Source organism: Thunnus albacares, chromosome 16, assembly GCF_914725855.1.
Source record: "Thunnus albacares chromosome 16, fThuAlb1.1, whole genome shotgun sequence".
NCBI lineage: Eukaryota > Metazoa > Chordata > Actinopteri > Scombriformes > Scombridae > Thunnus > Thunnus albacares.
The window spans coordinates 16,098,357-16,115,000 of record NC_058121.1 but is presented as its reverse complement, the minus strand read 5'-3'; the positions used below and the strand labels follow the sequence as shown (position 1 = coordinate 16,115,000).

The 16,644-nt window shown below is 40.6% G+C and overlaps 1 protein-coding gene across 1 annotated transcript in view; it reads left to right on the top strand.

Moving 5' to 3' along the window:
* The window catches only part of nbas (NBAS subunit of NRZ tethering complex), a 160,688-nt gene that overhangs the window by 58,476 nt on the left and 85,568 nt on the right, over positions 1–16,644 (top strand). Inside the window, exons 31-37 of the mRNA XM_044376225.1 lie at positions 134–288; positions 4,265–4,377; positions 6,773–6,886; positions 10,091–10,204; positions 12,354–12,511; positions 13,377–13,460; positions 16,119–16,295. Of these exons, the coding sequence (XP_044232160.1) occupies positions 134–288; positions 4,265–4,377; positions 6,773–6,886; positions 10,091–10,204; positions 12,354–12,511; positions 13,377–13,460; positions 16,119–16,295 (915 nt within the window). The remainder of the gene's footprint in view (positions 1–133; positions 289–4,264; positions 4,378–6,772; positions 6,887–10,090; positions 10,205–12,353; positions 12,512–13,376; positions 13,461–16,118; positions 16,296–16,644) is intronic.

Genomic DNA, 16,644 nt, shown 5'->3' with positions numbered 1-16,644 from the left:
ATATTAAATATGACTCCCAACTGTACTTCACAGAGTGCATTCATTCTGCCCATTGGGATCTCCAAATATTAAAACACCCATAATTAATGCCGCAGCCTCATTGATCTCTTGATTTTTAAATTAATGCTTCCAGGTCAGCCAGGATGTTCCTGTCAGCTTGTCTTTCCGTGGTAAAGGTTACGCTCTGAAGGTGGCCTACAATAACAGTGTGGAATTAGCGTTGGCTGCTGCCAGGGAATACTTCAACTCCTCCACAACGCTGACGGACCCCTGCATGGGCCTGGCCAGGTGAGGAGGATAATGAAGAGTATTTGCATACCGAAGTGAACCAATTTGAAATTTTGGAACTTTTGAGTGAGTTTAAGTTCTTCTAAAAAGGTCATGCCACTTCTCAGTTGAACTTTACATTTAATTGGTATAGTTAATGGTTAGGATTAAAAGTAGACATGCTGTATTGAGGTAAAGTTACTTGCCATGTAACAGTGTTTGTGTGCTGTCGGAGATGTCAACCTGCGTTGTTGTGATATATGAGCAACACCATTTATTTGTGTGTGGGCGGATGTATGTTTTAGTGCTTTCATGGCAGACCAGGAAAAATAATTGCGTTTCATCTCCTATAGTACATTACAAGAGGTTTATACCAAATGTGTATTTGTATGTGAGTGTATGCGTGTCTGTTGCTCATTTCAGATCACACAGGGGTCCAGTGGATGTCTAACCTTACCGTCTGTTCCTAGTGGGGAAGTGGGGCAGTAATTGGGTCGTCATTCATTTATAGTAACCAATACAGAGACCCCCCTCCACACACTTGGACATCATCATCCATTGTAACCCTCCCACAGCGTGTGCGTGTGCATGTGTGCGTCTTTGTTGTGTGTGAATCTGAGATATGAGACAGAACGTAGTGTCTGAACATGTGCCCGTTGCTCTGAAATTAATAGTCTGTACAGACTGGCTGCCTGTGCCCGTTAGATTAAAATAACTGCTCCACAGACACATATTTTATCCTGTGTACTAAATATCAAAGACACACAAACACACACATGCTCGGACAGATACACAAATCGCACCTGTCTGTGTCCTAAACGGATGCGGTCAGTGGCACCAGGCATGAGTTTACACAAGGACAAAGAGACTTTAAAAAAAAACATACTCCAACTACTAAAGTGATCCAACAGCATCACACACTGAGAGATGCTCATAAAAAATGGATACAAAGAGAAAAATTGAAGCATGGGAGTGACAGGTCCTTAAAAAACAAAGATTTGAATTCACATATTTTCATTTAAAGCTGCACTAATCTATTTTCATATGAGCAGTGGGTTAAATTACTGTGTGTAATGGGAAAGTTGTTGCAGAACAATGTCACCTGACTGCAGTTCCCCTCAGCTCTATGGAGCTTTTTAGCATCTTTCAGCTTATTGTTTTGGTTTTATGGCATGCAACTTTGCTGTTCTACTCATCAACATCATCTCCAGCCACAGCAGGCAATTGTTTTCAGTGGAAAAACTCTCCACTGTATGCTACCTGCCCAGCACCTAACAACTGGCAATCAAGGTTAGCGACTAGTATTTAGCTCCTGAAGTACCTGTTATTTCTCAATATTTCCTGATATTTCTTCTAGGAGTGGATAGCTAAATGGAGAGTAAATATTGGACTTACATTTGCCAAATGGCTAGAAACATGACTAAATGTCTAAATGAATTCTGTTCAATAGTGTACAGACGTGTTCTCCATAACAGCTATATGGTGATAATATGATTTTTTTCAGTGGCCAAAAAAGCAGTTTATGCAATTTTAAGGCTTTAAAATTTCCAAAACACAAACATGCTTGTTCCAGTTATGTAAAATAGGCTTATTTGTAGTTTTGTACATGCCATACAGAGTTACATTTATGTCCTTAGGGTTAACTATAGTACTTTTGCTTCCAGTTGGTCCTGGGGAGTTTGACCCAGTGTTCTCAAACTTAATGAAATATGTTCTTGCTTTTCAAGTCAACTTTATCTTTGCTTTTTAAACTTAAGGCTAGTTGTGGTTGTGGCTTACACTTTCCTTTTACTCTGAGAGTGAGAAAAGATCAGATATTTCAGCAACTATTTAGCTGAATAAAATGGAAAGAAGTAAAAAAAAAAAAAAAAAAAAAGCACTAAAGGGGATGATGATTCACGTTGCTGGTTGTCTCCCCTCTACAGTATTTTAGGTCATAGCTCATCTCTCAAGACCCTGTATGAGTGTGAGAGAGCAAGAGCAGAAATAAAGAAAGAGAAAGAAAAGACAAGAGGCTTGGTTGCGTCAGTGCATTGCTGCTTTGTATGCTGGTGTACAGCCTGCTTTGGTCAAGAGGAGGAAGGTTTCTACTACACTGTTCCATTGACAGTTACATAAGTGTTTACTTGTGCCCATGTGTGTGTTTAACAGGAAGTAGTTATCTGCAAATTACAGAGTACATCCTGCAAAGCACATAGTGACTTTTCAGTGACTCTTGAAACTGAAATAGACATTTTTCCATCGCCTTTTCTCCACGCACAAACACAGACGCCTGCAGATACTTCACATCATGAGTACATAATCAGCATGCCCTCCTTCTGTCTCTCATTCGCCCATCAACAGCCCTTTTTCTGCTCTCATTTGCCAGGACAAACCTCTCGTTCCTGGCAAGAACACGAGCCATGCTCGAAGAGTGGGAAGCTACGTGTGGAGTGTTTTGCAGAGTGTGTGTCCTCTAGTCCGTTAACAATATCGAGTCAGTCTGTTTTAAAGATGTATGCTTTGGATTGCTTTCATTACGCCACGAGAGGCTCCGAGACCCCCCCCCGCCACTTCTCCATTAGTTGTCTTTGTTTGCACACTTTGAGGATTAAATAAAACTGTGGGTCAGCGTGTGATTCTTCATTGAATGCACATTCCAAGGACAAGTTTCTTCTCTCTTTAACCCACTCAAGTGAAGCTGATATCAGAACTCCTCTCTAAGCTGTTGTTTTATCTGGGATTTATGCTATTTGTAAATTAATCATTTTGTGTTGTTTCTTCTTCTTCTCTCTCTCTGCTGTATTTTGTTTTTCTGCATAATTGTGTGATGGAAAAAAAAAAACCCAAGCAAACGAAGGGAGTATACTTGCATTTTAATCAGGCACACACACATTCAATGCAGTGTTACATATGCTAAGTGATGTGCTACATAATCCTATTAAGGGTAATGAGTGTGGATTGTGTTGCGAGAGAAAACTCCCCTGTTGTAGATCCGTCAAATTAGTCTAGACTTTGTAAATAAATCCATTTGAGTGGTCTCACCATGTTTCTGATAAAGACACTGAAACTTCACAAACTTAAGAGACTTAACAAATACTTTTTGCTGACAGTTAAAAAAAGAGTCTATAACTTTACAAATCTGCACTAATATAAGTAAAACTCGTTTAGGCTTTCCCACTTAGCTGGTCATGCAATTAAATTAATTGCTTCTGCTTTACAACCAGTGTCTGGAATACTCTCCAGAATCATTAAATGTAAGTGACTATTAATGCTTTTTCATACTTAAAAAAAAGTGCCACAACTCATCTGCTGTTGTTGTAGCATCCCCAGCTGAATAGCTGATAGTCTAACTCTCCAACTGATGGTTCACAAAGGCTTTTTTTTTTTTTTTTTTTAACGTGTAAATACATGATACTGTAGCTCCATGAAGACACAATAAGAGCTACAAAAGGAGACAAAAACATGACCATCTTTTCACATCCTGATGGGATATAGCACTATAGCCTTATTAAATTACACTCACCAGCCACTTCATTAGGTACACTTGTGCAATCCAATACAACAGCTCTGCCATATATTCTACATTTAGGAAACTTATACATTTTCAGCTTTTGTTGACATTTTCAGAAAGGTGATAATTCTACTTAATGTTTACTATTGAAGTTGTAGTGGGTGGTGGTGGTGTACTGGAGTGTATTATATTGAACGGTGTTCATAAGATTTTGTCCACTCCATTAACATACATGAGGGGGGGAAATAAAATAAATAAACTTCAATGTACAAACAATAATTTATGATAATGGATTTTGATTTCAGTTTTTCTGCTTGATACTTTAACTTCCCTCTTTCCTTCATATTGATTTCTCTGTTCAGATCATGAGAACGTCAGCTAATATGTAAATGAAATTCCTCTTCTGGATCCCACAAGGTCATCTGCTGGTGAACTCGGGGACAGATTAATAAAGCTGATTGGTAGTCATGTGTTCCTGCTTTAACTGCTTGTTGTCTGTATCAGGGCATGTCTCCAGCTGATCACAGACTGTCCTCCGGTCATCCAGGAGGAACTGGACCTCATCAGCGCCCTCAGCCAGCTGGAAGATTTCAGCGTCAGCATCCTGCCATTGCAAGGTACTATGATGTTGTGTGTGTGTATTTATGGTGGAAAAAATGCTCAATTAAACACAAATGTGCTTACATTTCTGAATTTGACTTCTTAGAGTCATTCATTCAAGTGTTCTTAATTTCAACTCAGACTGAGCTCACCCGTGCACCATCCAACCTGTCTCCCTCCCTGCCATCAGTTCCTCCATCCCTCCATATGTCACCTCTTCTTGCCACTATATCTCAATATATGGTTATTTATGGATCAACTGTTGAGCAAACAACATCTGCCTGATGGCCTAATTAGGATTGAAGTGTTTGGTCTCTACGTGTGTGCTGTGTATCTTTCTCACTCTCTCTCCATCCTACATGCGCACGCATACACCTCCTTTTTTTTTTTTTATATATATATTTCTGCTCCATCTGTAAACCTGACCAATCAGTATTCACCTCCACGCTCTTTCTTTCACTCTTTTCTGGCTCCACATCGGCACCCTACCGCAACACTTTCCAGGCACGGCTCTCTGTTAAAGAGAACAGTGGAGCCGGAATGAACCAGCTTAGCCCCTCGTCGCCTCACCTCTGAACCGAGGTGTTGTTAGCCCCCGAGGCCTCTGCTCTCTCCCCCTCCCTTTGCCCTCATCAAACTGAGCTGCCAGCATAAAGCACTGTGACGGAGAGCACAATAAACTTCCATCTCTCTTCCTCTTTCCCTCTCCTTCTTAATGTCCTTCCTTTCTTTGCATTACTTATTCCCTACATTTTCCTTTTTTTCAACTCCTTTTTTTTTACCCCCGCACCCTCAATCCTCTTTCCCCTCACGCCCTGCTGTCTACATATACTATTTTTTTTTCACTGCCCACTTATTCTTACCCGCGAGACAAAGTGAGAGCATGAGAGAGTTTAGGAAGAAAGTGAAAGAAGGAAAGGATGAGGGGAAAAAGTGGAACAGGACAGACGACAAAAACCTACAAAGAGAGAGGAAAGAAAGGGAGTTGTATGTGTTTTGTATTAGTGAGTACTGTCCTAATACCTATTTCATTGCTCAGAGCCAGACTGGCCCTGAGCAGGTTCTGTATTGCCTGCAGTACCCTCTTACTATTTATTTGTACCAACTCAAGGACACATGCACACATGCTGGATACACACAAGGAAATACACATTATTTTTCATTTTCACAACAAAAAAAAGCCCTATCCCCTCACACGCTCACAAACACAAGTGTGAAGTGAAAGGATTTGAGCGTAGGTAATCCGTCTCCTGCAGCACCTCCTACGGAGCCTTAGGTGATGCTTCATACACATCACCCTCCGCAGAATTCCCTGTAGGCCTCGCCCAAAGTGATGCCAAGCCATAAGGATCCTCAGTGGGGTGCAGAGAAAGCACAGGGGCCTGCAGAGGCACTATACATGCCATTTCTCAGGTTCACAGTGCAGGGTTAGCAAATAAATATGGTAATAGATTTCTGGAGTTTCAATATTTTGAACTCAAAATTCTAAAAAAAAAAAAACCCACTGAAGCCTGTCAGAAGATTCTCTACCATCCTCTGAATCTGGAAGAACTGATATGCTGCAAACTATTATATGTAAAATTGAATGTCTATAATCGGTTTTAAACAATGAGCATTCAATCTGAAATAGCTTGGAATTATGTCTTGAAATGATATACAAATGGAGTCATGTGCCAGATTAGCGTTTCCAGACCCAGACTGCGAAACGATGAAGGCACAAAACAAAATGTGTTTAAAAGGATTGCAAGCAACACGAGCTAAACTCTTAATTGGCTCGCTCAGTTCTTAGAGACTCTGCTTTTTTCTTGACATGCTTTTCTTAAATATAGTGATTTGTATTATACTGTATTCATACTACCAGTGTTATGTTTATGGGGTGTGTGTTTGTGTTTTGATGTTTTAATGAGCCGTATTTGAATGGCTATTTTCTGCTTTTGTGGAGAAATAAAGTTTTGTTCGTCTCTGTTCTGTTCACAAGATCTTGGTTGACATGATTCCAATTAAAATTCTTTAAAAGCGTTGATTAATGATGGCTTTGACATCGCAGCCAATGCATCAGCTGGACGAGTATAGTGACCTGTACTGACTCATTACAGATACAGTATATCAATATTGGCATATACTGTATGTTGGCAGATGTGCAAAATTGTAATACATTAATATTTTACAGGATGCATTTGTACAGTGCTTAATTAATTTAGATAATTGTAGAGATCTTTTTTCACTTTTGACATTTAAGATCTTTTTCTGTTGATCAATAACAATAACGTCTGCTTTTATTATAGCAGCAGCTGCATCCATTATTGCAGATCATTTACTGCAATTCTATCATCAGCTGTAAGTGGTCCAGATTGAATAATTAACAAAACATGTCTGACATGCCCTCCTCCTCCTCCTCTGCTCCCTCTCCAGTGCGTCTGCGGTCAAACCGTCTGTCTCTCATAGAAGAATGCATCGCCCACTGCTCCACGGCCTACAAGCAGTCCACCACTCTACTGAATCTGGCCTCACTTCTCAGAGTAGCAGGTATGACGGCTGACACCACTGGTCTCTCATTGCATCATTTTTGTTTTCACTCCCCTCTTGAGTTTTATAATGTTTAAAAATGTGTCTGAGACTTCAACATTCAATATACCAGACCCTTCTACGGTGGCGGTTTCATGACAAAGCTCATGAGATTAAGTGAAAAGGACCGCCCACACGAGAGAGGCACGGAGACGTACCCCAGCGTGCGTGGGTACTTTCAAGCGAGTGCAGTGACAGTTCTCACACGAGGGAAATTCATCTTCATGAGCGGTGTTGCAGCTCGCAAAGCAAAAATCCATACTTAAGCGCACACACATACACGTACCCTGAAGGAGCGAGCAAATTTCATTCCCCAGATGCATTGCTCTTGTGCATTCTAAACCTCTTTTCTGCGCTCAAGTTTCATGTAGTTTTGACAGTCAAGGACAGGTTCAGCACAAGGCCATGAAGTCAGCAACGAACACCAGGATGTGCAGAAGATGAATGGATAGACGTTGTTTCTGAATGGCAACTCATTCATAAATACTGGCTTTGTTCATTGATGACTACGTTTTATGGTAATTGTTCTCATGTTTACCTTCCATCCCCATTTTAGCCTAAATCTCAGTCACTACTTCTCCTAAATGATGAAATTTGACATGTAAATACTTTTGCAGTTCTTGTGTTTGTTGTAGAATTGAGGCACTCACTGTTTGGCCTCTTTGAAGCTCTGTTTACTGCCTCATGTATCTTTAATAACTAACAGATAAAAGTATTGATCTTCCAGCTTCTTTCAAAGCTGACAGGTGCTGGTAAGGGGCATGATTTGTTGAATGTGTTTACAGTTTGTAATTTGCAGAAAATATCTGAAGATTATCGACTATTCATAATAACATTTAAAGGATTTGGCATTGTCCGAGAGAGCGGGTGATGTATGCAGCACAGTGTACAAGTAGGATAAGATTTAACAGTGAAACCTGGCAAGTGTTGTGCTTGCTATTGTATGTAGAAGGAAAGGTGAAAGTAAAGATTTGTCAGGTTATTTCTTAGCGCACCTAAAGATGATTCAGCTTTTTAAGCAACATCCTACACACTCACGAACCTCGCCGGTGAAGAAAAAGATTTCAGTTTCTAGATTTAGCATCGGTATGTCTCTCCATCCTCTCCTATCTACTTTCTTTAGCAGGGAATGCAAACAAACTTTTTTAAATTTTTGTGTGAGATTTCTCATCTCCCATTTGGCATCACAAACTGCAGTAGCAAGCAGTAAACACTGCAGCAAACTGACCATAAATGCAGAAGTAGACATGTGAAAAATGAAAGATATCAGCTACATTAGGTTGATTTTAAATTTCTGCATGAAATTACTTAAGTAAAACTATATAAATATATATATATATATATATATATAGTAAATTGGGACCTTTCCAACTGCCCAGCATTGTCAAAGTAAATTGACAACTTGTGGGAAAGGCAAAGATGTCATCCTCCTCTTTCTTTTCCTTCAATATGACGTGAACATTGCAGACAGCACTCTTCTGTCTCTCTACCTCAGCGTTTGTTTCATTTTTCTTCCCTCTTCAAGAATATCAGCTAGACCGTTCTGTGACTGTCTGTCTCTCTGTCTCTTTTGCTTCTCTCTCTCTTCTGGTCCTCCATCTCTTAACTTGTACTCCAGCTCGCTCCGTCTTCTTCTTTCTCTGAGGCCTGTCACCAGCTGAAGGAAACCTGCTAACCGGCCTTGTGGCATTTCTGTTTCTGTGCTGCTCGCGTTCAGTCAGCAGGCAGCTCACACTGTGTGGTTTCAAAAAAAAAAAAGAGGCAGAGGGAGATGAGAAGAGGAATAAACACATTTTTAAATAAATAAATGCAGGGGGGAGGCTTTTGAAGGGCGCATAGCTCGAGGGCTCGGTGGTGAATATTTAATGCAGGTATCACCAGCATACCCGTTAAAAAAACCCTAAGGCTTTGGTTCCTGCCTCGGTCTACGTAAAACATTCAGTCTTATGGATTAGGGTTAAGAAAAAAAATTGTTTTTGTGTGAATGAATCAATAATTATCATACACCAAATGAGAATTCGATTGTGCTGACTGGGAAAGGATCAGGATGATGATGTTGTCATCCAGTAAAGAGCCTTAGGAGTTCACATTGTAGTCTAAGCTTATTAACAGGAGTATTTTTTTTTTTATTTGTTGCTTGTCTGACACTCCTCACCTTTGATTGGCCCATCAAGGACAGGCAAAATCTTCAATTGAATTTCCAAGATGTAGGATTCGGATCCTGTTGATAAAAGGCCAGAGAATGTTTTGATAAAAGCATCTGGTCTAAAAGAACGAAGGGTGAACGAAGGTGCGCTGACACACACACACACAGCGCACACAAACCTCCACTATATTGAGGTCTTGACAGCTTTTGAAGACACCCTTTCACCAGTCACCCTGAAAATATCTGACCAACACCTCTTTCCTCCTCGCAGTAAACACCGCATTTCTATCCGTCACTCAGTCTGCACACACACACACACACACACACACACACACACACACACACACAGATCCAGTGCCATTACATTTCTTCATCTCAATCCTGTTCTTTGATCTTCCGTGCGCGAGGTTTGTTCAGAAGTCCTGTTTCTGCCCATGCCTCTTTTGATCGCCCTGTCTTCTCCTTTTTGTTTATTGAGCTTCGACAGATATCAAAGGTTGTCCTGAGCCACCACATGAATGTTAACACCACAACCAATCCCATCAAGATATCTAACTGAGATTTATTCCCGTTTAGCAAGACAGCAAGATGTTTTTCTTTCTTTTTTTTTTTTTTTTTTTTAAATATTTCATTTTCTGTCTTTGAGATGAACAGACACCGCAATAACCTCATTTATGGTAGACACTGATTAATATTTAGTCTAGGGGGGCTGGTCTGATTTTGCAGCTAATACATTTAGACGTTCCAACCTTGAGTCTGTCTGTGTGTGTGTATGTGAGTGTTGTCAGATAGAGATTTAATAAGAGGTTTATTAAGCCAGATGTTGTATGTGATATGCAGGATTATGAGATTTGGTGTTTAGTGCGTTCGCTTCGTTGACATTTCTCAAGATTAAAAAATATTTTTTTAAGAAGACTGAACACTTTCATGTTTGTGTGTTGCATCTCCCCACTGTTGATTTCTGTTTAAATGAATATCTGTGTGTCTGTGTGTGTGTGTGTGTGTTTGTGTGGGTCTAGGAGATGACGAGACCACGCGAAAAGGCCAAGTGCTGACCCTGCTGGCAGAGCAAGCTCTCCAGTGTCTGGACTTCAAGGCCTCCTATATCCACTGCCAGGACCTCATGGCTGCAGGTGTGTAGCTGACACTGGAGAACTGTGACACATTACTCAGCCAGGTAGTTAGCAGAGGTATCAGAAAGTGCAATAAACCCTGATAAAAACTAATGTAGTTCTCACTCCTGCTTGTCTACTCATCATTTGACTTACTTATAACATCATATGAGGGCAATGGTTCCACAGCACACAGTCTGTCACACCTTACTCCACCAGAGTCAGTGTCATAAAAGTCTTTGAGAATGTTATACACCCTATTTTACTCTGTGTTAACCTATTGTTAGCTCTTCTTGTGAACAGTGAAGTAGCTACAGTATCATGACCTTGGCTAATAGAAGTGATGCAGCCCAACAATGTCCAGAGCCTTCAGCATCTCAGGGCGAATCTCATCTACACCTGGCACCTTTGCTACTGAGGAGTTTTTTGACTACCTCAGAGACCTCTGCCAGGGATATGAGTGAGGCTTCCCCTGAATCTTCTGAGTCAACTCTGCCTCCTTCACAGAGGGCATGTCAGTCGGGTTTAGGAGATCCTCAAAGTGTTCCTTCCACTGCCAACAATGATGTTACACTGCCTGATCAGTCCTCTTTGCCCGAATTTACCAGTTAACTTACATAGTTGCTGATCCAAGGTGGCATCCAGTGTAGCTGATGACTATTGGTTGTGATAATATTTTATTCACCAATGTCATTGATGACATCTGGGGAATTTGTGGTCCTGCTTTTCAATAGAAAACACAAGCAGATTTTAAACAAATTCCAAAGATAGTCTAATTGTCTAAACCTGGTTCATTGGAAGTAAAACCAAATACACCCATAGTGTCAGCTATAATCGTTGATGAAATTGCATGCAAAATGCAATGCAAAATTCTTTATGTGTGCAACCACAGTAGTGGTTCAGTTAGTAGCCTGGGCATAGATAAAATGAATAGTGTTATACTTTACAAAAACCTTCCAATAAGAAGTTTAGATAATATAGTTAAACTCATGTTTGGACTTATTTTGAAACCTGTTGACATAAAACCTGGTTGCCCCATGCTATAGAGCCATGTCTAACAGTCACAATGTCCCCAGATATTGGCAACAGAAAGTTGATAAGTTGCTATAATAACTGATAGTAATGGTGGTCAAAACTTCAAAAAGAAGACCCAGGTTGTTAAGTAAAAGTTAAATGAGTGATGGAAAAAAATACTTTTACTTGCACCAAGGATGACATACAGAATGACTACTGAATCTGTAGAATAGACACCAGACTAAATGTCACTGGGCTCTTTCAACCATAATTACTGTGAAAATCACAAGTTTTCCATAGAATATGGATGATTGACAACCACAATGGTGTCTATTCATATGCTCTATAAATTGTCACACTTTGGGTATGTTTGTGCTCTTTGGTGTTTTCTAAGTTGGTATCTGTTATGATTTCTCTTATGGTTTTAAACCTTTTGCTTTGGAGTTCTTACATCCTTCCTCAGATGACCAAAATCAAGGTTGAATGAGTGCAAGAGAACAACAATAGGAGAGCTACATCCTAGTCTATATCCCAGTCTAGTCCAGTATTTCCTGAAGGGATTTAAAATGGTACTGAGGTAATGATATTATGTCTGACCCTGTCTTATGTTACACCACAGAAAAATTAAACTGAAGAGGGTTCCACCGAGTCTTCCCACAGTGCTGAGTAACAGGAGACAGTGTGGATGTGAAAAAGGTGTCTGGTAGAAAGAGAGGGTGTAATCAGATAAGCACCAGTGTTCTCTGTCTGTGAACGCAGTGGGAATAATTGAATCTGTTTGTAAGAATGAAGTCAGGGTAGCGTGTTAGTTTTTGACTGATAAAACTGGAACAAATGTAGCACAGTTATTACAATGCATCTGGCTGATATTTTCTTCAAGGGGAAACATGTTTTATATTTAAATACATATTAATATCCTGAGGGTTTAGAAGGTTGCGCTTTATTGTATAGTCATATCTAAGTGTTATATCCTCTGCTGTTTTATTCTGCATATTCTCAGATTTCTCGCTCTACCTTATGTGTCTGTTGCAGTATGTGTTGAAAGGCTTTTATCTTCTATCTGATGCCTTCATTTTCACATTATTTACCACATCATCTCTTCCTCTGTTTCACCTTGCCTCCCCTACACATTTCTTTCCATCTGTTCTTCCTCCAGGTTACAGTCAAGCATGGGAGGTGTGCAGCCTGCTCGGCCAGTGTGAGGGCTACGAAGACCTGGACGCCCGGCAGGAGCTGTTAGCCTTCTCGCTCACCCACTGTCCCCCTGACAACATCCACGGCCTCCTGGCTGCCTCAAGTGACCTGCAAACTCAGGTTGCTCTTTACCTTCCATTGTAGTTTGATCAATATAGCTTTTTATACACCAGTACTGATTCTTAATAATAGCATGTGTAAACAAACAACCATAATATGTAATTGGAGAGACCCAGTCAATACTGACATTGTAAATAACACTAATATTTAAAATTGTATGGATGCTGAGCTCCTATCCTAGCATTAGCATGTCACAAGACATCCAGTACAGTACAGTCCCACTGTAGTTAACCAATCCTGTTCTATCTGAACACATTATTGTTAGAACATATATATATATAGTTCAAGTCTGACAAGAAAATTACCTTTTGTTCGCAGTTATCTTGCTGTGCAATTTTCCTCAAAAATACTGCACGACATAGCGGCTGTTACCAAGGTCAGACGGGGCCTTCCTAGACAACACAGATAGGTGAATGCATAGATACATGATCAGATATTCAAACCAGAATGTGCTGACGGTGACCTGAACTAACACGGGTAAAATGCAATTACTTGTTTAGAAACTAGTGAACCAATTAGACTAATTTTTCCATATTGTAGGCTGAGGTTAAAGACTACGAGTCAGACCTTCAGTGGGCAGAACTGAAAGAGACATCATCAGAGCAGAACACTCAGTTCTCCGCTTGGCCAAGTGCTTTCAATAAATATTTTCAGCATTAAGACATCAAAGGCTTGTGTATACTTTCTCTACTGAGGTGCTGACCATCGTTCATATTCTACACAACACTCGCCTTTTAGTTTACCCGATTGCATTTACCTTATAATTTATCCAATCAGATTGCTTGACCGAAACAACAGGTTATCTAATAAAGTACCAAATCTTATCCTTTTGTTTTCCGCCTTCTTCACTCTCTCTGTCCTCCAGGTGTTGTACCAGGCAGTTAACTATCAAATGGAGCCTGTTATTACAGAGAGTGGACAAGAGGCTGACAAGACAGACTCTCTAAAGGTTTGTTTGTCTCAGTCTCCACAAGCAAATCTGTATATTTTTTCTGTACCTTGTCGTACATCTGCTCTTTGTCTGAGTTGTGGCTGTCTCTTCTACTATTCCTGTGTGGGTGTGTCTCCTTTAGTTGGTTTTGTGTGTTTTCCTATTGCTCCATATTTGATGAGGTGTAAATCTAGTGTTAAGGTTGCTCAGCTCTCTTGGTTTATTTATGCCTCCCTTCTCCTCCCCTTCAGCACCGCCAGCTTTATGATGCCATGAGTGGATGTTAATGTTTCATGACTTGCATTGCATCCCCTTTTGTGTGTGGATGGGTGCTCATTTGAAGCTGTCTGTTGTCATTTTATTGTTGTATTGATGTCCCTACTCCCTACTCCTATGCCCTCCCGATGTGTGTGTATGTGCTCCCTGAAGGTGTGCTACTTGCATTCATGTATTTGAGTGTGTGTGCGTATTGTTTTTTTTACAAACATCTTGAGTGTATGTGTGTTTGGGTCCCTTTCATTCCCTGACCCACAATCCCCTGCCAAATAAAGTATTGATGAAAGGCACTAAACGATTTGGCCGCAGTCCACTGGCCCTCTAAATGTGGTTTTAAAATCCTTTCCAATTGTGCAGTAACCAACATAGCATGAAGATCAGTGGTGCACTTTCACAAATATAACATAATGCCGTTTGCAGTACAATGCACCATTCTCTGTTTGTCAATTTATGTTCATTTTAAGGATGAAGGAAACTTTCTACTTGTCAAAAAAAAACCTCAATCTTACCTTTAATTCTCATGATTTTTAGACTGGCTGAGCAGTGCGTACAAATATTGATTTAGCTTTAAAGCTGATCTGGCAAAATCCTGCTTTACTTTAAGAAACAAGCAACTGTTTTCAAGGTCTTTGGGTTATGAAACGAATTTCTTAATAAAAGTATTTGATTCAAAGAAAATCACCAATGAATCTACAGACATTTTGTGTAAAAGTACACATTGACTATGTTTACGTGCACAAAATGTTCCGGTTTTTGCCCTTATTCCAAAAAAACACAATATTTCTACTAAGGTGTTTACATGGCTAATGAAAATCAATATTCCACTAATATTCCCGTTTACACGCAGAGGGTTTTCAGGATTTCCCTCTGCTCCAGAGGGAATGGGAATCATAAGATCTCCACAGGCAGTGAAGTAAACCCTCGAGGTGAAAAACATTAGTGAGCTGCTGCTTGATATTTCTAAGTGATATTTATATGACTGATATTATGAATTTATAGTCACAGGTACATCTAGTACCTAGGTTGTCCTGTGATGTTTTCTACACTGCCGAGTCATCATCGTCAGTCCATGGCTGCATGTCAGGATAATAACCAATCCCCTCTGTTGCCATCATGGAGAAGGCACGCTCTGTTTTTCCAGCCCACCCTGAACAGCTCTCTGCTCTCCTCTCATTCCTCTCCTCTGTCTGCCTTCCTGCCGCTACATATGTCATTTTGCCTGTGCAGGAGTGAGTTACACAGCCAGCCCGTCATGCATCTCTATCCCAGCCTCGCAAACTGTTGGCTAGTTGGTTTGTTTACAACGCACAGAGCTGACCGTAAACAGGCAAGAAGCTGTGTGTTGCAAACTGCAGTAAAAACCCCTACTGAGAGGCATATTCTGAGTGCTCTGTGTACATGTCCAAAGAATGCTCCTAAAACCCGAATATTATGGGCATATCCCACATGTCTTAATCCCACATGTCTTAATCAGGAAATGCTACATTCGGAATAAGGCCGGAATATTAGAGGAATATATTACGCTAACATTAGGCTGGAATTTTCTGGTCAGAAGGAGAAACACGCCTGCTTTTAAACATTTTAAAAGACTTGGATATCAACAAGATTTTGGACATGTGCAAATATCGCAACGCTGACCTTCTCAAGAAGGTGGTTGAATGAATGAAAGAAGGAGGCTGTGTTTGCACGGTTGAACAAGTCCGCCATTGGTGGAGAACTTTGAAAAATCCCTATTTTGACGCAAAGAAGCAAAATGGCACAAGCAGCTCCAGCTGTTCCACTTTTACATATTTTAACGTGATAAACGGAGTATGCACGGCTGCATGTAAATGGGAATATTGGTTGAATATTCATTTTCATTAGCCTTGTAAACAGCTTAGTAGGAATATTGTCTTTTTCTGAATAAGGGCAAAAACTGGAATATTTAGTGTATGTTAACGTAGTCACTGTATGTCTCTCACACAGGGCTTAGAGGACCCTTTGCAGCCTGAGCAGTGTATAATATAATTCCCCCATGCAATACACAAACAAACAGACAAACACACAGAGAGCCCTGCTCTTATTGAAGTGACTCTCTCAAGTACATAATGAAAAAACCCAGAAAACAACCATTTCTAATACCACACTGAGAGTCCACAGCTCAAAATTTGTCCTTTGGTCTAATATAACAATACAGATGTAGCGATCACAGAAATCCTCTGATGCCGCCTTTTCATTTGCAAAAAAGGAAATGTTTAGAGGATCCTGTAGCACCAGAGCAGGATAAATGAAAGTTGGGGAGACTTCTCTGTGGCTGCTACTGCAGAGACACCAGACTGACGCATTAGAATAACGTGGCTGTCATATTTTTTTTTTTTTTTTTTGCCCATTCTGTCACTGCTGTCAACTGCTTGGCCCCAGGCCTGCACTCCCACTGTGGGCTCCTCTGTGGGGACAGCAGGAGATTTGCTGCACAGGACTACAGCTAAGACCATGGAAGTGTTGACCACTACCGGAGTGACCACTAAGGCTGTGCTGACCGCAGTCAGTGATCACCGCTGGTGGAAGGAATCCCTCAACTACCTCCGGCCTCTGCATGTAAGAACACTTGATCTTTTATGCGATCAGCGGTGAAGTTCCTAATGAATGAACTTACTTACTTGTGGGTCTAAATGTGTTTATGAATGTGTAAGCAGTAGCTGGATGTAAAAGGCAAGATCGATGTATTGATTTTGTATGTTGTATGCTTTTTAAAAACTCCATAGGTCCTGGGCTACACAGTGTGTGTGTGTGTGTGTGTGTGTGTTCGACCGCTTGTGTGCGTGAACAGACAGTCTGTCACACGTCTGCCCGCGCTCCCATATCTCACACACCCTCGCTCACAGACCTCATCTGCCTCATCCAAAAACAACCAATCAAGCTCATGTCTTGCATAATTAATTGGCCC